General features: G+C 37.6%; 2 protein-coding genes across 4 annotated transcripts in view; one reads left to right on the top strand and one right to left on the bottom strand.

Annotated features, from left to right (window-relative positions):
• Window positions 1-15,984, bottom strand: part of TOR1AIP1 (torsin 1A interacting protein 1) — a 31,626-nt gene extending 15,642 nt beyond the window's left edge. For both annotated transcript variants that reach the window (XM_045547237.1, XM_045547236.1), the window contains exons 1-6: window positions 15,041-15,984; window positions 12,610-12,687; window positions 7,890-7,949; window positions 6,643-6,687; window positions 1,189-1,230; window positions 258-344 (exon numbers count right to left, since the gene is read on the bottom strand). In XM_045547237.1, the coding sequence (XP_045403193.1) occupies window positions 258-344; window positions 1,189-1,230; window positions 6,643-6,687; window positions 7,890-7,949; window positions 12,610-12,687; window positions 15,041-15,512 (784 nt within the window). In that variant the 5' untranslated portion in view covers window positions 15,513-15,984. The remainder of the gene's footprint in view (window positions 1-257; window positions 345-1,188; window positions 1,231-6,642; window positions 6,688-7,889; window positions 7,950-12,609; window positions 12,688-15,040) is intronic.
• Window positions 15,985-20,586: 4,602 nt separating this feature from the next.
• The window catches only part of LOC123635247 (torsin-1A-interacting protein 2-like), a 30,745-nt gene continuing 28,674 nt past the window's right edge, over window positions 20,587-22,657 (top strand). The window contains exon 1 of one of the 2 annotated variants that reach the window (XM_045547240.1): window positions 20,587-20,673. The gene's annotated coding sequence lies outside the window, so the exon portion shown is untranslated. The remainder of the gene's footprint in view (window positions 20,674-22,657) is intronic. The other variant, XM_045547241.1, reaches the window with a different exon arrangement.

The following is a 22,657-nucleotide window of genomic DNA, read 5'->3' on the forward strand; positions in this document are numbered from 1 at the left end:
CTGGACATGGTAGCATGCACCTATAGTCCCAGCTACTTAGAAGGCTGAGGCAGGAGGATCATTTGAGCCCAGGAGTCTGAGGTGGCAGACCCTGTCTCAATAATAAATAAATAAATAAATATTAATAAAAGAGTTACTTCTTTTCAATAAAAAAATTTTTAAGTACTTTTTAAAAAGCAAATTCACAGAATACCTTTGTATTTTAACTAAAAAGATAGCTCCTATGAGAAGAGTCCTATGTATACAAGCAATCTTACCTCCAGACACATCAGAATCCCTCGATCTGACCTTAACAGCAGTAACATCACTGTCGGAGCTGTCTTGATCATCTTCTTCAGTTTCTCCTAAAGAGAAGTAAACAATATACTAGTATAGTCTTTGTTCTAATGCTCAAAAGATCTGAATTTAAAAAAAGATTTAACACGAAATGAAGGCTTTTAAATTAAAAGATATAGAATTGCTGTTTATTTATTATGCTTACTATTTTGAATCCCAAAGTTCTAAGTGACCTAAAATTGAGCTCATTTATTTTGTGTTCTCTGAGGCACATAATTCTTTCCTAAACAAATATTCAGAGTAATATCTAAAAGACTACATTCTGAGGCTTTAATGTAGAGTCAAAAATGAAGAGATAAGCATTAAATAATGGAAAAATTTTAGTTTATGTGGTGAAAAACTATATAGAGCTAGTGTGCAGTTAGATTCAGACAAGATTAGTGTATATATTAACGAGGTTGTAGCTGTGTATCTGTGGTGGAAAGGTAGTGTACACATTTCTACACACAAACATTTTATTATGCAGGCAACTAATCTCAGATTATGCTAGGCTTAAAGATGAATTAAATTTTACTGCTGTACTTTTCAAACATAGACTGGTTTTGAGAATTTGGAAAAGTGATTATTTTAATACCATAATCAAAGGACAGCAACATGCCAGAAATAGAACATATTAGCTGTGCTTAAAATGAACTCAAATAGACAAAAGATGCTTAAAATATTCATAAAGGCTCATTCATCACTCATTGCATCCTATTTCACTTGCCCACTTAACAGTTCAGATAAACATGAATTTTTTTTCCTGAAGAAAAAAAAACCACAATTTTCTGCTCTTACCTCTTACGTACCTATCAAAATGGCTCCTAATGTAAATAAAAAGATTTAGAATATTTTGCATTACAAAGAGAATACCTCCTTCAGAGAAATTGAGCTTCTCTTGGACACTGTTGGCTTCTAGAAGAAAAAAGCATACATCAAAAATTAAATATATAGTATCAAAAGTTAAAGCTTAGGAATAAATAAGAGCATCTAATTTAGGAAAATGAACAGAAAGATACACTAAATAATCTTTTTTCTGTTAAGTCACTAAAAATCTATCATTTCCTTCTAGGCTAGCTCAGAAATAAGTCTGATACAAACTAGAATCAGAAATAAAGTGTTTATTTTTCCTTCAGTCATGGTCTATTTTTACTTTAAAATGTAACCTGCATGTACAGAGTACATTAAATTCTACATTGACAAATATTTCAGTCCCTATAGGTTTACTATTATATATTCTCATTTTCCTATCTGCCAGATTCTCTACACTCCTGTGAATAACCTACCACACCCACTGAACTGACAGACCAGTTCTTTTAGTGCACTGGTGCATCCAAAGAGGAAGTATGAAAGGTAAAGAAACCCTTTTCCTAGTTAAGCAGATCCATGTATTGATACATCACTGTTTCTCAGAGCAAAAGAGAATTTGAACAAAGATAAGTAAGCAAAACATATCAAACAAACTTTAAATGTAGCGTTTTTACATGCAGTATTTTTACATGCGCTATTCTGAAACTTTTTAAAAAATAAAGTGAGATAGACCCAAATGTGGGCATTGTACAATTGGGCTAAAATATTGTTGAATGATCCATGTACAAAAGTAGTATGATTCAGCCTTCTTCAACAAAGCTGAGAAAATGTTTCTTTTCAGCTTTCATGTGTGTTGATTTGACCTCTATTTGTTTTCTAAAATGGAAAACAGGATCGTGGAAAGCAAACACTACATGGCGAATGTGGAAAATTTTTTTTTTCAAATCCATTCAATTAGATTAGTCTAATACTAGTCAAATTTTGAGTTCCACTGAAAATTCTCCTTCTTGGCAATGGCAAGTGAAAATCAATATCTGGAATATTTTTGCCAGAAAAAAATCCTAACCCTGAGAAAACTGCTGATAACACCACGTTACTCTTAAAAAGGTAGAATCTGGTATATTATGTGCTATTTTAATCTAAGCTCCTTAGGGAGACTAGACTGTCCTTTCATTTTCTCTTTTTTGAAAGAGAAAAATGAAAAGTCAAACTTCTCTTAGTACTGTTCCCTTAAAAATATTTTATTAACATTTCCATTCCTACAAAAAGGTATTGTTCCCTTTTGGAAGTTTTATTTTCTAAGTGCATAACTATTATAGTACTTTGTTACTTGTAAAGCAGTTTTATACTATTCATTTATATAACTATTCACATAGCATGTAACCAAAAGATGCTTTCTTAAGAATCAATGATCATATCTTAGTTATTATCTTAATAATACAAGCCCTTAATATTTGCATGATGCTATTTAGTTTTCCAAAAAACCTTCATGACTGCTATCTGATTCCCATATCATCATAAGGGAACACTTTCATTAGTAAGGTTCATAGATATTAAGTGACTTGTCTAAAGGTGTAGAACTAACATTAATAAAACTGACTTGAACACAGGCTCTTCTGACTTCTAGTCTACTACCCTTCTACCACCACATCAGTTGTATTCATAATAGCACATAGTAAGCGCTTAGTAATTTTTTGAATAAATGAATAAATGAAGAAAAAGCTGAGAGCTGAATCTTTCCTAATATGAGAGGTTCCAACAACTCCTAGGTATAAGTCATGTAATACAGTAGGGTTTACTAAAGTTACATTTATATTAGGACATTATTGTTTTACATAGTTACTCTTTAAAAATTATTTGGTTTAGCAAAACATTTTTAAGGCTGAATAGACTTTAGTATCTATAATAATGAAAAGAAAGGTATATTGAAAATTTACATTCCTTCATTGAGCTATCAGAAAAAATGAACAGTACAATAATCCCTCCTTTTTTCATTCTGATATATTTTATTTCCATATACATTTGAAGCTCCAGGTCAATTTGTCGACAGCCAATTCACTCAATAATCAATCCTCCACATACCAGGTTTCCTAAAATTCAATTCCATCTCTTTTTTTCTACTTATCCATGTGTTGTCTAACTTGCATGGGGGAAGAGTGTTTAAGAATTATTTTTTAGACAGTTTACATAAGGGAGCTCCCGATTTATTATTTTATTTTAGAGATGGGGTCTTGCTGTATTGCCCAGGCTGGTCTTGAACTACTGTGCTCAAGCAATTCTCTGGCCTCAGTCTCCTGAGTAGCTGGGAATACAGGCACATGCCACCACACCTGGCTCTGTTTATTTATTTATTTATTTATTTTTGAGACAGAGTCTTGCTCTTTTGCCCTGGCTAGAGTGCCGTGGCATCAGCCTAGCTCACAGCAACTTCAAACTCCTGGGCTTAAGCAATCCTTCTGCCTCAGCCTCCCGAGTAGCTGGGACTACAGGCATGAGCCACCACGCCTGGCTAATGTTTTCTATATATTTTTAGTTGTCCAGATAATTTCTTTCTATTTTTTTAGTAGAGACGGGGTCTCACTCTTGCTCAGGCTGGTCTCAAACTCCTGACCTTGAGCGATCCTCCCACCTCAGCCTCCCAGAGTAAAAAATTGCATGGCTCTAACATTTGAGTTAGTTGCTGACATATAGAAAGCGGTTAAAAATAAATATTTGTTTTCCTGAAACTCTGTGCTTAAAAAAAATAAAAAAAGTTTGTTCCACAAATGAACAGATTTTATGATCAGGACTTTTGCTAATATTTCTCATATTATGATAAATAACATTATTTAGCAACTTAAGAAAAATAGTCTGAAATTAGTGCTTGATAATTAGATTTCATGCAAGGTTTGAAATATTCCACTTGTTTTCATCTTTTTAACCAAGCTGTAAAGAATGTACAGATAAATATTTAAACACATTCTGATGATGGATTAGTAGCACCTACAACTACATAAGCTTTAATTTCATTTCCCTTTTTTTTTTTTCCCATTTTTTCTTTTCTTTTTTTTTTTTTTGAGACGGAGTCTCGCTCTGTTGCCCGGGCTAGAGTGCCTTGGTGTCAGCTTAGCTCACAGCAATCTCAAACTCCTGGGCTCAAGCAATCCTCCTGCCTCAGCCTCCTGAGTAGCTGGGACTACAGGCGTGCGCCACCATGCTGGCTAATTTTTTCTATATATTTTTTAGTTGTCCAGCTAATTTTCTTTCTATTTTTAGTAGAGACGGGGTCTTGCTCTTGCTCAGGCTGGTCTCGAACTCCTGAGCTCAAACGATTCACCCGCCTCGGCCTCCCAGAGGGCTAGGATTGCAGGCGTGAGCCACTGCGCCTGGCCTCATTTCCTGTTTTGTTTTTTTTTTTTTTTTTATATTATTCAGTTTCCTTGGTTTTAAACTTGGCTGCTACATGTAGAAGGTTAAAGTATTAAAAGAAATATATTTAAAATAAAAGTACTACTCTTCCTTATGCTCATGCACAATCTTTGACAATTAAAATCCTATTTTGAGCAAAAATATTCTTATTTTTAAAAAGTTATTTTAAGAAATTATAAAGGCTGTGGCTTTAACAAATATATAGACAAATAGTATTTAATTAAATCATGCTGTTAAGAAGGTGTTATTTTTCCAACAATCTCAACTGGTTAAGAAAAGCTACTTTCAGAAGTCCGAGGTGTTTATGTTTGAAGAATAGATGACTTACAATGATTTCCTCCAATGGAGACCAACCACTAATTATGCCACTTTTTGTTTGCTTTCTTTCGTTTAACTACGATTTTTAAGGAAAATACAAAGTCCCAGGTATAACTCAGCCTGTTAAGACTCATAAAATTCCCAAGATATTTTGAAAGCCCAGGTGACAACACACCTAGATTTATACTATGGACCTCGTTATTCAGAGACTTATGGGATATGGTTGGTGTGATGAATAAAGGCTACCCAAGAAAATATAAACTTCGCTTACTCTGTGTTTTGTCTGCAGACAAAGACATGAACATATCACAAATGAGACTGCTGTGCTTTCCCAAAGGAAGACTAGTCAGAATACAGGAGTCATTGTCTCCTTTCTTCTTAGGCTGTCAGTACAACCTAGTATGGAGTGTTGCAATAAGTATATGTTCAGGCAAGTATGTAACTCCTGAATTTACTCTTAGAACAAACAAATGACAATTTGAGTGATTTGCTGTCTTTGTTCCTGCCATCAGTATAAATCAGGGGTCAGCAACACTTTTTCCATAAAAGACCAAATAGTAAATATTTTAGGCTTTGTGAGCCACATAAGGTCTCTGTCAGGTTTTTCCCCCTCAAAATGTAAAAATTCTTTCTTAGTTCATAGGCTGTACAAAAACAGATTGTGAGTCAGATTTTTTACCCAGAGGATGGAGCTTTCTGATCCCTGGTATAGATACCTTTAAGACTATTCAATGACAATCATGCTTTTGAGAGCAGAGTCAGAGTGGGGCAGCAGGAAGGCAGCAAGGAGAGAGCAAAGAACAGTTTAGAGATAATCACTAGTATTCCAGCTTCATGAATGGCCATTTCATATACTCCAAGTTGTACTAACATTGCTACAAAAGGAATCAGAGAGTGCTATTCTCTGTATTAAACCTACAGAAAATTACTTTAAAATGGCAAATGGTTTTTAAAAATTTAGTTTTTCTTATACAGTTCTTATAAAAATGATTTCTAAATCTAGCATACAGAGTAATAGTGTTAGATTATTTCAGCTTCAAGTTCTCTTCCAATTAAGAGTCTATGGCTTAAAAAAATTTTTTTTTTAAGTTTTTAAACAGAGTACTTGAGAAATTCTGGCACGTAAAAGTATTACACATGATAAGCTGCATACTGCAAAAACCATTTTCAGTACTCAAACACTATAAATCCTGAAGTCTCCAAAGAATTAGCCTGAACTTACGTGAAAGATGAATTTAATAGAGAAAGTTGCAACTATTTATAAAGAGAAATGAAGCTTCTCTCTTTTTGGCTCATCTTTAAATTTAGAAAAGAATTAAAACTAAGTCCAACAGCATTCAATGTAGGTTCACTTAAAGCCACATGCTAGTATCCATGTCCTACAACAACGCAAACACTTGAATTAAAACCAGTTCAACAAACATGGCAAGGGATACTGAACTTATCAAAAACATCTCACATTCACTTTCTAAATCAAGGGAAAAATCCTAATTGTTAAGTTGATATCTCCTTTTTCCTCAACAGTAGGAATTAAAGTAAGACTTATAAAAACGAAATAGATTTGTTAATATAGGTTCTTATATTAATTTAAACAATAATATAAGACATAATTTCAGGCAGAATAAAAATCAAGGCTATTCAAGCTAGGCCACGGTCATAGGGACAGCGTCCCACAAGCTGAGATAATAAACAAAGTAATATTCTCAAGCCAGAAACCAAATGTGTACTCTTTTATTCTACTGATAATCAGAACCCTCAAAGGGAACCTGTAAGAATTAGGGATAAACAAACCTAATTCACTCATTTCAGTATTTCCATTTGTTTTGTACGCCGAATCTGCAAGAGAGAGAGCAAGAGCGTGATTAGAGCTGAAAAGGAAATGCATCATATGGTTCTATACCACAGGTTCATCATCAAAACCTTAACAGATCTTTATCATTATAATACTTAAAAGGACTATCAACTATATATCAAAATAAATTAACATAATTCTTCCTTAAAGAGAATGACTGCAGAGCAATAGAAACATAATACAAAGAAAAATAAGTTTCATTTTTAGTTTCAATGATAAAGCATCCTTAAGGGCCAATAAACACTGAAAATGAAGTAGAAGTAAACTGCTTGGAATGACCTTACTAATTTTCTTTCATAGTCATGAAATCAATTAAAGGGCAATACTTTTTAAGGTTTTAGTCAAAAAGAAAAGCAGGGACATTTTATAGCCCTGTGCCACAAAGCCTCAGTTGAGAATTTTTTACTAGCAGTATACTGGGAGGAATAAAAAGTCCCTGACCTTGGTTTAAAATCACCATGCTAACAAAAGAACCAGAGCAATATATAAGAAACAATCTCTTAAAAAAATTAGGAAGTCCTTTATGTACTGATATGAAAAGATCTCTCAATATATGTTAAGTAAAAATAAACAAGAAAGTGCAGAAAAGAGTATTTATCAGGCCAAAATTTGTGTTAAAAAAGGGAGGAAAAGGGCCAGGCCCGGTGTCTGATGCCTGTAATCCTTGCACTCTGGGAGGTCAAGGCAGGAGGATTGCTTGAGCTCAGGAGTTTGAGACCAGGCTGAGCAAGAGTGAGACCCCATCTCTACCAAAAATGGAAAAATTAACCAGTGTCATGGCATTCGCCTATAGTCCCAGCTACTCGGGAGGCTGAGGCAGGAGGATCACTTGAGTCCAGGAGTTTGAGGTTGCAGAGACCTATGATGACACCACTGCACTCTACCTGGGGCGACAGAATGAGACTCTGTCTCAAAAAAAAAGGGAGGAAAAGATAATTTATACATGACTTTCCTTAAATTTCCAAAAAATATCTCTGGAAACATACTTCAGAAACTGACAACACTGGTTGCTTCTGATGAGGAGAATGAGTGGTTAAAGCAGGCAGGAAGACTTTTAAGTGTATATCTATACTAAATTTTGAGTTTTGAACCATATGAATAATGTACTTCACTTTTAAAATAATAATTTTAAAAGTAAAATTGTATTTATAAAAAAGTTAAGCTAACAGACAAAACAATCTCTTACCAGATCCTGGGCTTCTCAGAGGGGGTCTACACAGGCTGATTACAAGATCGTCTCTCACCACTAATATAGGAAAAAAAAAAACGTTTAAAAAAATATAAAATGTGAAACATACAAGCTTTATTATGCAATCATCCCCGTATTTATTCAACATAGGTTTACAGAGCTTTTCATTATGCTGGAGAACTAGAGACAAGTTTCTCTAAGTGAGGCCACTTGTGAACTAGTGACAATAGTGAACTAGAGGCATGTTTCTTGTAATATAAAATTTATGGTCTTGATGGAGAAATTCTCAATTTTTCTCAGCAGACCATATTTGTACACAAGGAAAGAAATACTAAATAAACCTCTTCAAAATAGCTCAATTAAGAACCAAAATCTGTACTATAGAACCAACTCAATTGTCTGTTCCCTTTGTGATTTACCCTCATTGTGGATTATTTATGGCATATTTTATGGTTAACTTCCTGAGAGTTAATACACTTATTCCAACTATTTAACCTTGTGTGTATTGAGGAAACACAAACTCTTAATTTTAAGTAAAATGTTAATATTAGTCAGGGTTCATTTCAGACAGTCAGTTCAGTGGCATACGGTTAGTAGAGAAGACCATTCTATTAACTAAAATGTTAATTTTAGCTTAGAAAACCAGTTACAGAGGTATGTTTTTTCAAAGAGCCTCACACAATATATTCTAAAACCCAATACATATCTAAATTTGGGTATTATGTTTTGTTTCATGCATCTCTATAAAAAACCTTTATGTTTTGGCTCTGTATGAGTTGCAAAAACCACTTTCTGAAACTTAATGATTTCCCTAACTCTTCCATCTCTAAGATTCTATGTAATATCTATCTCAGTTAGTATTTCACATATCAGGTATTTAGAACTTATATAAATAGCTTTAAAAATAAATTTTGTACACGTGATAATAAAGGCAAATTTTAGTTTCTGTTACTCCCAATATTACAACTACTTTCCTCTTTTTCTCCTCTGTACTTCCACTCTTTTCAGGTTTAATTGAAACCTAAAACACAAAATCTGGTTTTGTTTGCTTTTATTGAGGTGTATTTTAAAAAACTTAATCTACAGACACGAATTACTAGTTCCCCATTTTTTCATTTAAGAAGCATTTCCTGGTCAGGCGTGGTGGCTCATGCCTGTAATCCTAGCACTCTGGGAGGCTGAGGCAGGAGGATTGCTTGAGCTCAGGAGTTTGAGACCAGCCTGAACAAGAGTGAGACCCCACGTCTACTAAAAATAGAAAAAAATTAGCTGGGTGTGGTGGCACATGCCTGTAGTCCCAGCTTCTCAGGAGGCTGAGGCAGGAGGATCGCTTGAGCCCTGGAGTTTTGGAGTTTGAGGTTGCTGTGAGCTAGGCTGATGCCATGGCACTCCAGCCCCAGCAACAGAGTGAGACTCTGTATTCTGTCTCCAAAAAAAAAAAAAAAAAAAGGAAGCATTTCCTGTAAGTTCTACTGTACACATAGACCTACGTAAGGTACTCAAAAGACACAGGTTCTCGCTTTGCTGACCAGGCTGATGTGCAGTGTCATGATAGCCCACTGCAACCTTGAGCTCCTGGGCTCAAGCAATCCTTCCATCCCAGCCTCCTGAGTACCTAGGACTACAGGCGTGCACTACCATCCCAGCTAATTTTTTTTTTAATTTTTTGTAGAGACTAGGGGGCTGGGTAGAGGGGTGATCCTCACTGTGTTGCCCAGGCTGGCCTCAAACAAACTCCTGGCTTCAAGCAATCCTCCTGCCTCGGCCTCCCAAAGTATTGCAATTACAGGCATGAGCCACTGTACCATTCTTCAGTTGAAATTTCCCTCACTTGTCTGCTTTTGCTCACCACTGCACCCTCAGCATCAAGCACAGAGACTGGTACAAGGTGCTCAATAAATATCCAGAGAATGAACGAATGCTATAACTACAGCAGCTAAAGAATCAAATATTTGTGACAAAATAGTAGGCATTTAAAAATATTTATCTATGATTACTTAGCTAGAAACCACAGATAGAAAATACCTATTTAACCTTAGGAAATTAAATGAAATGGGTAATAACATATTTTTTATATTATAAAATTAGTTTCATGATTTCCAGAAAGGAATGAATCCATAGAGGAATAACATTTAGGTAGGTATATATGAACTGAATTGACTAAACAACCTAATGGCTATTTAAATGTGAAGACAATTCAATTCTAGAATTTCAAATGATGAGAAGATTTCAGACCCTATCCCTATTCTAAAACTAATATCATTAACATTTTTCAAGTCTTCCAAAAACAGGATGACAAATCATGTAGATGTTTTTACTAGGTTGTTTTAGAAGACAGTTGCTTGGTTTAGGTCTTTATTCCTAAGTATATATTTGCATAAATTTCTCTCAAACCACACCAGTGGCCCTATATATAATTACAGCACCAGCGAGGTATGGTGGCTCACACCTGTAACCCTAGCACTTTGGGAGGCTGAGGCAGGAGGACTGACTGCTCGAGGCCAGGAGTTCAAGACCAGTGTTAGCAACATAATGAGACTCCGTCTCTACAAAAAAAAAAAAATAGAAAAACTAGCTGGGCATGGTGGCATATGCCTGTAGTCCTAGCTACTCAGGAGGCTGAGGCAGGAGGATGTGCTTGAGCCTGGCAGTTTGAGGCTGCAGTGACACCACTGCACTCTAGCCTGGGCAATAGAATGAGACCCTGTCTCAAAAAAAAAAAAAAAATTACAGCACTACTTTGAATACCAAAGTTAAACTAAAAGCCTGTCTATGAGGAGGAAGGGCCTACCCTTAAACTTATACTTAAAGCAGTACTCCAACAGAGAGGGACTTCTATTTAAATAATTCCTCTTAGACAGACTTCATGAGCATTTATTTAATAATTCCAAACTTTTTCTCCTTTCATTAAGAAGCATGGGATGGGAATGTGCCAACCATCAGATGTGATATGATTTTTTAAAAGCACCTTTTAGAGGAAGAGGACTCTGAGTATCTCAAATCTCCCAAAGGTAGACATACTCTTATTTCTAGTTATACTGAATGTACAGTGTGCTATCAATACATTCCAAGTAATCTATGTATGGTTTCCATTCAATATGTCATCTATATTGGGAAATGTTTTCTTTTAAATTTCCAATTATAGTATAACCTTCTTGAGAAAAGGATATGCTTAAGCAACATTTTATGTACTTCATAGCTCTTGTAAAATTCCCTGGGCCGATGGGGGGGGGCGTTACCTGTATGTTCTACAGGGTATAAAGTGATTTCATACATACTATCTCATTTCTCCAGTGGCCCTGTGAGTTATACAGGGCAAATAATATACATAAAGGCCTAAGGATCAAGGTAGGTGGGTAACTTCACCAAAACCCAGTGTTCTTTCCACAACATTATGCAGCCATGTACCTAAATATGAGCCTAATATAAATTCCAAAAAGACTGTTCAAACATTCTATAATAGTTTTATAATAAGTCTATAAGCTGGTATTCAACAGCCTTTATTATACCAATTTACTTAACGCCATAGGTAAATCTTTTATAAGTTTAGATTTTAAAATTGACATAGTTTTGCTTTTCAGGTATAAGAGACATACAATTAAATCTATTGTAAATAAACTCAAAATTATGGTTTTTACAAATGGCCTGAAAAATCTGATTATAGCATCATTACTCAAAGTATTTTTCTCAGATAGTTTATAACCTTAACATAGTAACATAGTCTATTCAAGGAATTAAGCATTAAGGTGTGTTTATTTAAAACTGAGTTTGAACCAGATAGGCTTAATTTTAAATTGTGAATCGCATAGTTCAAATTATAAAGCATAATCTTATTAAAAGCAATACATAAATAAGTCAGGGTCTAGGTAATAAAAACCAGGGATGATCAGTTTCAATAGTTATGATCATTTATTATTGTGTGACTTTCGTAATATCAAAAAAGAAAGTTGAACGTAAATGGAACTAAAAGCCAAAGCATTAATAACTTAACCGAATTTAATAATTTCCCCAGCTTTTCAAAATATTTTAAACAGTTTTTAAAACTTAAGTAAACCATTAAATGTAGTCTACTTCCATGTTACATTGATTCTAAGACAATTGTTTTTTTTACACTTTAACATCTCTGAAATTGGGAATGCAGCATATAATCTGTGACATATTATCATGAATCACCAAAAAATTAGCAGCTTTCCCTCTAGATGGTACATAAAACAATGATGTGTATCTTACAACTGATGGCATCTTAGATTTGATAAGACATAGTATTAAACTCACAAGATTGATCACATTGTGTCAAGAGTTTGCTATGCAGAAAACTTAATCCATTTTAGGTAGAGGTCAGTAAGATATTCATTCATTTGACATTTAACAAACTTCACTGCATAGCTGGTTATTATATGGGAGAGTGATAGTGAGGCACTTGGAGGAAAATAAAAGGGCTTTAGAGAACACAAATCTGGGTCTGAATTTTGGCTCAGTAACATATTTGATCTTAGAGAGGAGTCTCAGCTTCTCTGAGCTCTAGTTTTCTCATCTATGAAATGGGTATAGTATCTACTCTTGCAAGGCTACATGGATTAACAAATACAAACTGGTACTTTAAGCAGGTACTCAAGTGTTTACCCTGTCTTTTCTTGACACCTACCTGTACTGCCTAATTCAATGAACATAAAAAAAGTTGGCAGGTAAAGACAAAAACAAAATTAACTATTCTTACCTGGAGCCTCTTGTGTTCTCCTGACAGTTTTCTTTGAGGCTGTTTGGCTTAAAACAGTTTGGGAAGATGGTTCATCCTCTAAAGAACCAATATGAAAAGAGTTAAAATTCAGAATATATAACCTGGGAGATAATGGTACAGATTATTCATATTTACAACAATATATAAGCAAAAATGCAAGGTATTCATTTCTTCAGAAACATGTAGTTATGTTTACCAAAACCTAAAAATTAAACTAGTCAGAAATCCTCTTAAGAGAGAACATAACTAATTTGTCAGGATGTAAAAATAAACTATTCACCATTGTTGCTTTGCAATAAAAATACACTACTTTAGAAAATTAAAAAGATGGGGTAGTTTCATAAATGATGTGGAAAAAAGCAGAAGAGTGAAAAATGTTTTTTTTTTTTTTTTTTTTGAGACAGAGTCTCACTCTGTTGTCCGGGCTAGAGTGCCGTGGCGTCAGCCTAGCTCACAGCAACCTCAGACTCCTGGGCTCAAGCAATCCTCCTGCCTCAGCCTCCCAAGTAGCTGGGACTACAGGCATGCATCACCATGCCTGGCTAATTTTTTCTATATATATTTTTAGCTGTCCAGATAATTTCTTTTCTATTTTTAGTAGAGACGGGGTCTCGCTCTTGCTCAGGCTGGTCTCGAACTCCTGAGCGCAAACAATTCGCCCGCCTCGGCCTCCCAGAGGGCTAGGATTATAAGCGTGAGCCACCATGCCTGGCCGAAAAATGTTTATATCCTTAAAGATTTACTAAAATAGGCCGGGCGCAGTGGCTCACGCCTGTAATCCTAGCCTCCTGGGAGGCCGAGGCGGGTGGATCGCTCGAGGTCAGGAGTTCGAGACCAGCCTGAGCGAGACCCCGTCTCTACTAAAAATAGAAATAAATTATCTGGACACCTAAAAGTATATACAGAAAAAATTAGCCGGGCATGGTGGCACATGCCTGTAACTCCCAGTTACTCAGGAGGCTGAGGCAGTAGGATCGCTTAAGCCCAGGAGTCTGAGGTTGCTGTGAGCTAGGCTGACGCCACGGCACTCACTCTAGCCCGGGCAACAAAGTGAGACTCTGTCACAAAAAAAAAAAAAAAAAAAAAAGATTTACTAAAATAGAAGCAAATTCCTACCTCTTTAAAAAAAATGCCTATATAACTGCACAGGAGCTGTGAAAATCAATACAATGTAACATGCTTATTGCCTACCCTGTGCAAAGCATTTTCTCAGGTACTCAAAGAGATACAGAATTAACATAAGTTATCATCAAATATATATGACAGGATCCTTGTCTTCAAAAAGTTTATAATCTTAAAAGAAACAAAACTAACATACACATGGCTAAACTGTCTTGAGTTATGACACCCAAAAGTAGCTTACATTAACATCAAGTTTCCAAAATCAAGTCTTCAAATGTGTCAGAACTTCAAGAGTCAGCAGGTAAACTTGCAGCCTATTACTGTGCTCTAAGATGAAAATCCACTCCTCTTCATATCCATCAATGGTCTACCACTATGTCATCCTATTGTGACCCAAATCCCCTTTTACCTCATAAGTGCCTCACGTAGAGCTAACATGAAAATTCATCTGTGACCTAGTGTTAGGTCCCAGGGTGGAGTGAGGGTAGGAGAGCACAGGTTAAGAAAATTGATTCACCTATGACTCACCTAAAACTATACACTCATTTTGTCAGCATCCTTTTGGCCCATTTAGATGAAAACTTACTAATTTAGAGTCTTTTTTTGTCAGGTTACAGTGAGGGTCACCAGAGTGGCAAATTTTTGGTAGGGACCAACACACTGAAGAAAGAGCGATGAACTCAAGTTTATCAGACATTGAGGCGCTTCATTCAGCTGAGGATACCTGAGTTACCCCATTTTGATGTAAGTATCTGGGTGGGGTCTCAAGTCAATTCACTAACTCCGCCATCCTTTGACACGCCCACTCACAAAAAATTTCCCCTGCCTCTCTCCCCACCTGGGTGGGGATGGAAAAAGACTGGAAGGTTAGATTAGAACCATGATCTCCAGCTAGGGACTTCTGGCCTCTGAGCTTTAGAGGAAATAGAAGTGGCTTCCGTAGAAAGAAACATCGGCAAGACGAAGGAATCCGAAATGAAACTGAACCCGGAGTAACTCGCCGTCCCCTTGTGAAAGCCTGCAGAAAGTGGCAACCCTGACGCCCCTAAATTGATGCCAAGGTTGGGCCAAGCTCCCCGGCTCTCCCCGGGTGGCTTCGCATGACCACCTTTCTACTCTGCCACTCGGCGCCTCCTGCCCGCTTGCGGGTCTGGGTGGACCCTGCGCGAGGGCGCACGTTCAGCGGGGACCGAAGAGGACTCAATACCCAGGCAGGCATGAGCTCCACGGAAGCACACGCCAGCAGCACGCGTTCCCTGTCTTGCGGCTGAGACTTATCTCTGCCTACCTTCAGAGGAAGGAGAGTCCCGCAACCCTCTCCTGGTCGTAACCGGAGACGTCTGTAGCGCAGGCTGCTGTGAGTACTGCTGCTGTAGTCGGGTAGCCCTTCGAGTCTTCATCTCCTCGGCTTCCTGTGGTCGCGGCTGTCTCCGCTGCCTAGACCGAAGGTAGTAGGCGCTTTCTCTCACCTCCTCTTTCGCAGAATCGGGCCGGAACACTTCTAGCGAGGTTCGTTTTTCTCCCGGGTACCTTTCTTTGGTCACCCGAGGCTCGAAGTCGCCGTACACTTCTGGCGGCTCCTCTGAGAACCTCACTTCCCGCCGGCCCTGGCGCGACGGAGTTCCGTACGCAGGCGCGCCACTGCCGCCGCCATCTTGAGGGGCGAGCCGGAGCCTTCCCTCTCGGAGGGGGGCCCTGGGCGTGACGTGCACACCCCATCCTTCCCACACCGACTCCGCCCGCCGCCCCTCGCCCGCCATTGTTGTTGACGTAGCTTGAGTCGATCGTAAAGATGGTTTTGTGGCCCCTATACTCTCCAGATGGTGGTGACGATGGCTTCTCGGGGGTGTTGGGCGGTGGTCACCGTGGTCAGGGAGGCAGTTGAGAGTCGCCGGGGCCGCCGCCTGCGTCGTCGCTGCTGTGCACCAAACCCGCCTCTGGGCCCATGGTGTGTCTTGAGGGCTGTGGGAGAGGCAGTGCCTGCGCTGGGTCAGCTGCTGTGGGTCACTCCCGCCTCCTGGCTGGAGGCTCCAAAGAGGAGGAGAAGGGGGAGGAGGACGTCTCTGCCCTCAGCCTTGAGTGAGGGAGGGAGGGAGGGGTGGGGGCGACAGAAGGGTGGCAGGGCAAATTGCCTGTCCTAAGTCCAGCCGCTTGTGACAAGTACTGCCCGCATGCTGGAGACGCCCGTCCTGGCCCCCAGTATCGAGTCTCCGGGAAAGAACGAGTGAGACCAGGGTGGAGAAGACTGAGTTTCAATTCTCAGTCCCAGGCTCTTGCGCAGTTTTCCGGGAACCTACCAGGAGTGATGGTCAGAGAGATAATTTTTGCACATGTCATCTTTTCGTGGCAAAAATTCTAGTTTCAAGCGCCTCAGGAAGGCGATTACCCAGTTTTAAATTGTAAATCACTTGTTGAGGGTGAACAAAATTGTATCTACTGTCGCGCTCATGGGATAAATTTCCATTTGCAAAACGTACCCAGAGCAAACTGAACCATGTTCCTGGTCTTTCATATTTCCTGGTCCAGAACACCGTATTAATGCTGCGTTATGCACAGTGATAAAGGAAGAAATGTTTTGATTAAAGGCAGCATTGTAATTTTAAGTTGTGAGCCATTATTTTTACTTTGATTCTGGGCATGACTTGACATAATGCATTTAATTTAAGGTTCCTGCTCTTAGTTTACGGAATCAGAAACCATGATAAAACCTTTTTTTTTCAAGTTGGTATACTTGCGGATAATCTCCAAATGTCTAACCAAATTTAGACAAGCTCAGAGAAGGCCCATTAAGTTAGTGTAAAGTCTAAATAATTATTGAAAGAAAGCTTAATGTTACCTTCAGATATACAACTTGTCTTCTTGGAGAAGAATAGATTTAAAGAATTGTAATTTGGATACCAAGTACAATGAATGATTCTGAAAAATTTGAAAATTTGTGAATATTTGAAAATTTGAAAATTTATTTGTCCAAATAATCACTTTAGAATGTTTTTGAGCAACTCATTTGTTGCTCAAATCTGGGATAAATTTCTTAAGTCTTAAAAGTTTTAATGTGTACTATGTTTTCACTAATAGTTCATAAATTTGGCCACAAATACAAGGAATTACATGCTTTAGAGTCAGATTTTGGCCTGTTAAGAGTTAGTTTAGTTTAGCTTTGTTTACTATATACAATATAGCAAAATAAACAAAATCCAAAACCTGGAGGAGCAGTAACAAGAGATACTGCTACTGCTAGTTTTTTTTTTTTTTTTTTTTTCTTCAGTCTTTTAAAAGAGAAGATGAAAGAGGATATTCTCTCTTGTTAGCCTGGGCTAGATGGTATATTTGGAAAATTTGTGGTGGGTGGGGGGGACAAAAAAAAGAAAATTTGTGAAACTGACTCTTTTTTGACAAAATGCTGGAAAGTACTTGGTAAGACCTGGTTTTTATTTATTTATGTTTTAAGTAATGCTTTCTCTGTAAGGTGGCTATTACATTACTCATTAGTAACACATAATAGTAAAAGTTTCTTAATAGGTATAATTATTAAATATAAATTTTATGGCATTAATAGATTAAGTTAATATTATGAACATTAATGCACATATTAAAAACCTCTTTAACACATTTACCAGGACAAATGATTATGTAGAAACTTGGATACTGGCTTGTAAAACTTGGATACAGGCTTGTATTAATAAAACAGGTTTGAGGGACATATTAAAAAAGAAAAAGGTGAAAGATTCTACATATTGAATAATCAGTATATGTGTTATTTTGTTATTAAAATGCTTATAAAGCCGTAGTTATGGCTTTTCATAGAAATAACTAATGAGACCCAAAATCAGAGGCATGGTATCTTTAATGCTAACACGTATATTTGCTCAGGATTTTCCTTTTCTTGTCTAGGGCATACGATTACATAATCCTAGCACTACTACGACTGCCTTCCATACCTAAGAACCTTGCAAATACCAAACGTTCATCACTGACTGTGAGGCAAAGGTAAACTCTTGTCAAACCAGATATTCTGCTGTAGGTGTTTTCCAAACTATAAGGGCGGCCCAAAAGAGGTGTCATTACAGTGACAGGAGACTCACAGCAAATATAAGGGATTTGCTGGGTCACTTATTCCAAGAGGAAAGAATGCCTGAGTTCTGGATGTTAAACAGTTACTTTGGAAATTTGAGAAATATGAAGGAATTCAGTGAATCAAAAGAGAAGACAGGTAAGAGAAGAAATGATAATAATAAAGAAAACACTAATTAATTCATATATTTATTAATCATCCTTTACCAAACCATACTGGAGTCCCTCACTCACTGGGCACAGTAAAGCCAGGCACTGAAGACAAGAGTTGCAGAGCACCATGCAAGGAGACTGAATAGCTAGCTAATGTTTAAGACCAGGACTCCCCCGTGGTTTATAAGCCAGGGTTTTTAGAGGCAAGGGTCCATTTCAGGCAGGCAAAGTTGTAAATCAATACATGGAAATTATACATTGGCCTGGCCCCAAAAGGTGGGATATTCCGAAGCAGGTGTGGGGCTCTGATGGGAATAGATGGGGGTGGGGACTAGGTGGATTCAGAGATTCTTGGAATAGTGAGAAATTAAGATGGGTGTGACAGTGCCTACGGGAAATTTAGAACAAAGAATGGGTGTCAGAGTTCAATCCCTCAGTTCCCTCTTATCTGCATTTTCCACCTGGTAGGGGTTTCTGAAAAACAACTTGGGAACATATGGGCCTGTGGTGGTCGCAGCTCACCCCTGTAATCCTAGCACTACGGGAGGATTGCTTGAGCTCAGGAGTTTGAGACTAGCCAGAGCTAAAGGGAGACCCGTCTTTACTAAAAATAGAAAAAATTAGCTGGGCATGGTGGTGTGGACCTGTAGTTCCAACTACTCTGGAGGCTGAGGTAGGAAGATCACTTGAGCCCAGGAGTTTGAGGTTGCTGTGAGCTAGGCTGACTCCATGGCACTCTAGCCCAGGCAACAGAGTGAGACTCTGACTCAAAAAAAAAAAAAGTTAAGATGTCATATTTTGGTTTCCATAGGGAAACACAACACCTCATGATTTTGATGATTTTGGCTCTTTTGATGGGCCATTGTTCTTATCAGTTTGCCTGTTCACTTTTTTTTTTTTTTTTAAGGCTAGTCAAGTGAAAGCAGTGGGAGTGAAGAAGGAACAAAGGAATTTGTAACTGGTTGTGATTAGTTGTAAACACCACTGCACTCAGACCAGCTGCGAATTCACTTTTCAAGATTGGCCAGGTGCCAGGAACTTCCCTGCAAGATTTTCTTTTATTTCCATGTTGGGGGTGCCCAGTGAGTCCCAAGGAGGGGTCTTTGCCCTGCATCACATGCATTATATGCCAACAAAGATGAAGATAGCTTTACTTGAGGGAACTTTCCATTTATTAGGAAAGATGGATACACAAAAAGTTAGCATTCAGATTAAATGATATTTAATTTACATACTTAGCTATTAGGGCTTGGTCTAGAAGCCTGTGCTCTTGAGACTGGGTTTCTAAATCAGCTATTTTAAGTAAAACTTATTTTAAAATAATAAATTTTTGTACAGGAGTTTTTTTGTTTAGGGTAAGCAGAAATCCAGTTATTTAAAGAGAAAGCCTCTATCAGTTCATTATGCATAATCACATTTCTGGTTGGATAGGGAAATAAATATCTTTGGGGTTGTGGTTTAGTAGTAATAATAGAAAGGGGCAACATTGTTAATTTTGATAAGGAAAGGATTAAAATATTACATAAAAGTTAAAGACATAGTAGTTGGCTCCATTCTCTATTCTCACAAGATATAGAAAAAATATGTTAAAGAATTAATACAAATGAAAATGTCTTGCTGGAAATATTATACTGAAATTAAGAGAACTTAAACTCAATGAAGTGAACAGAATATAGGATTCTTCCCTTCCTTTGTTGAATTAGAAATTGCAGTCAATTATTGAACAGCATCTAAGTGTTCCCAAATCCTGTGACTTCTGCCAAAAGAGGATGATTGAGAGGTAAAAGCACCAAAAATCATGTTGTATGGTTAGTTCAGTAAATATTTGAGCTACTACTATGTTGTAGGCAGTCCCTGTTCTTTATAGTCTGTGAGAGGAGTCAGACAAAAATGAAAGTAGTGTGTGAGATTTACATGAGTAGATTTCTTCTGTTATCTTGAATTGGTGGAGGTCAGGAACAGGAATTTTAGACTTACTTGACTTTGCCCCTAACCAGTTATATGTTTTTGGGTAAATTGCTTACCATCTCTCGATTTTCACATTTATAAAATTAATAGATCAAAACAATAGCTATTTTTATTCATTTACTGTTACTAGCAGACACGCGCTACATAGGTTATCTCATTTACTTACGTACAGCCTTATGAGGTAAGTAACCTTGTCCCCATTTGACACATGAGCAAACTTAGGTTTAGATGAAGCAACTCGATTGAGAACCATGTTTCTAGTAATGGGAGAGGCTGGGTTCCAAGTCATGGTGTTTGCCGTTATTCAGTACTGCCTCTCACTGTGTTGGTCCTATAGATTCTTTCCAGTCTATGAATTTCAGGTCATTATAAGGGTTAGGGTGATTAGACGTCTTGCGGAGTTGCCTGCAGTCTTGTCAGATGTCACAATGAGAACTCCAAGACCTCCGCGTTTCGGTTGCGCGTCCCTCTCCGCGCCCCTCGCCTGGCAGCAGGGGATGAATGGTGTAGAGTTGGGGGAGGGGAAGGGAGGAGGTGGGGCATGGGGACTACGAGTCCCAGCATTCCGCGGGCGCCTTCCGGCGGAGGTCGTCGTGACGTGAGCGAGGACGGGGGCGACGTTCGGCCGCGCGGCAGCAGGGGCGCAGCCTGGCGTTGTGGAGCAGAGGGAAGACCCGAAAGGCTTCCCTGGTATAGACAGGCCTACGACTTAAAACTCCGCTAGAGTTTGTAAGTAAACAAAATATACAATTTTTTCATGTTACAGTATTTGAACTAATATTTTTTTTCTTTCAAAAGGTTCAGAAACGATCCCTCCCCACCCCCACCACCCTACCGCGAAAACAGTAAACGAGGTGGGTTGGGGTTATATTTTTGTTTTGGAGTTAAAAACAGAGAAAGTCTTATAAATATTAAACAGATTAAGGTGTGAGTAAATTTTTGGTTTAGACTTTAATATGCAAAGCAGAATTTAAGTTTCGAAATGTAAACGGTAGATCTGCCTACACTAGGTGGCGATTACTCCGTGCCTAACATTCGTCATCTTAATCCTTTAAAAGATAGCACTTTTTTTAAAGGTGCTAAAAAGAGCAAAGTTTGAAGTTTTAGTAAGACCCCCCCCTACCATTTTGCTTACATATTATGTGTGATCCTACTCTCAGTATTTTATTCCCGATGAAAAAGTTTACCCTTCCTTCTTCCGAAGTTTACAGCACTATTTGTAGTGCTTAATTGTTAAGGTTTATGCTGTTACACAGATCCAGAAATGAGTTATCTTGTACAGATTAAACATACTGGTTTTGTTTCTTTTACCTGTCTTTAGGTTTTTAAAACATTTTATTTTGGATGTATGTAAGAGATCCTTTCCTTGTGTGCTGTGGCAGCCATCCATATTTATCAGTTTTATTTTTTAATCACATGATTGGTATATAAATGGCCGGTGAAAACTCACTTAATGAGAAAAGGAACTTCACGGTAGAGTAACTACAAATGTTCTTGGAAGTGCTTGTTTGGATTAGAACAGTCTGAAAAAATAAAATTTGCTGTGAAAACTTTAAGTGAGAGCTTTTCTCCCGTAATATTTATTATGATCAGTGCAGAGTCCACAACTTAATACCAGTTTTGCTGCAGGTTTATTGTGTAATCTTGAATGACTCATTTAAGCGGTATTTTACCTAGTTTCCTTCCTAATGTAGGAATAGTGCTAGCCTGAGAACTTTGATAATTCAGAAATTAACTTCAGAATTTAGCTAGTTATTTGAGGGTTATTGGTTATTTTTAATAATGCATTATGTCTTGTATATAACTTATTTTTGCTTAAGAAGTCATGGAAGTCCACATTTCTTTGAAGTGCCACTTGAATTTCCTGAAGAAAGTTTTCTCAGAGGAGGCTTGTCTGCTTTTTCACTTTCAGGTTGTACATTAAGCCAAATGCAAAAGCACATAAACTGGAAGGTTCAACAACCTCCAAAAAAATTTAAGGAATAAAGAAATGGTTGTTTTTGTTTTGCATTTAGAATTTTAATTAGGTTTCATTAATATTTCTACATCCTGTGAACTGCATATTAAATTGTGTCCCACAAGAGATAATTAAATGTGGCAATTGTACTTTAAATCATAAATTTTGCACAGAAATCGAGCAATTGGGGATAATAAAGAGTGTTATGGAAAGTGGACATTCATAGGGTCGTTTGGAGTATTAAATGGGATAGTTTTAAGGACTCAGTAAATGGGAACTGTTACTACTTTTGGGGCTACTTTCCTCTTTACTAACATTAGAGGAGTTGGCAAATTATTTTTTTGTAACTCAGATACAAACTGTACACATGATTTTGGTAATCATAATAGACAGGAAGAAAATTCACCTATAATTACACTACCTCAACAAACCAAATTGTTTTGATTTTTAATATTTTCCCTCAGGCCTTGACCATAGTTATACATAATGTAAATGTAATGGCATTTTTTTTTTTTTTTTTTTTTTTGAGACAGAGTCTCACTTTGTTGCCCGGGCTAGAGTGCTGTGGCGTCAGCCTAGCTCACAGCAACCTCAAACTCCTGGGCTCAAGCGATCCTCCTGCCTCAGCCTCCTGAGTAGCTGGGACTACAGGCATGTGCCACCATGCCCAGCTAATTTTTCTATATATATTTTTAGGTGTCCATATAATTTCTTTCTATTTTTAGTAGAGATGGGGTCTTGCTCTTGCTCAGGCTG

This window comes from Lemur catta, chromosome 3 (assembly GCF_020740605.2).
Source record: "Lemur catta isolate mLemCat1 chromosome 3, mLemCat1.pri, whole genome shotgun sequence".
NCBI classification, from domain to species: Eukaryota; Metazoa; Chordata; class Mammalia; order Primates; family Lemuridae; genus Lemur; species Lemur catta.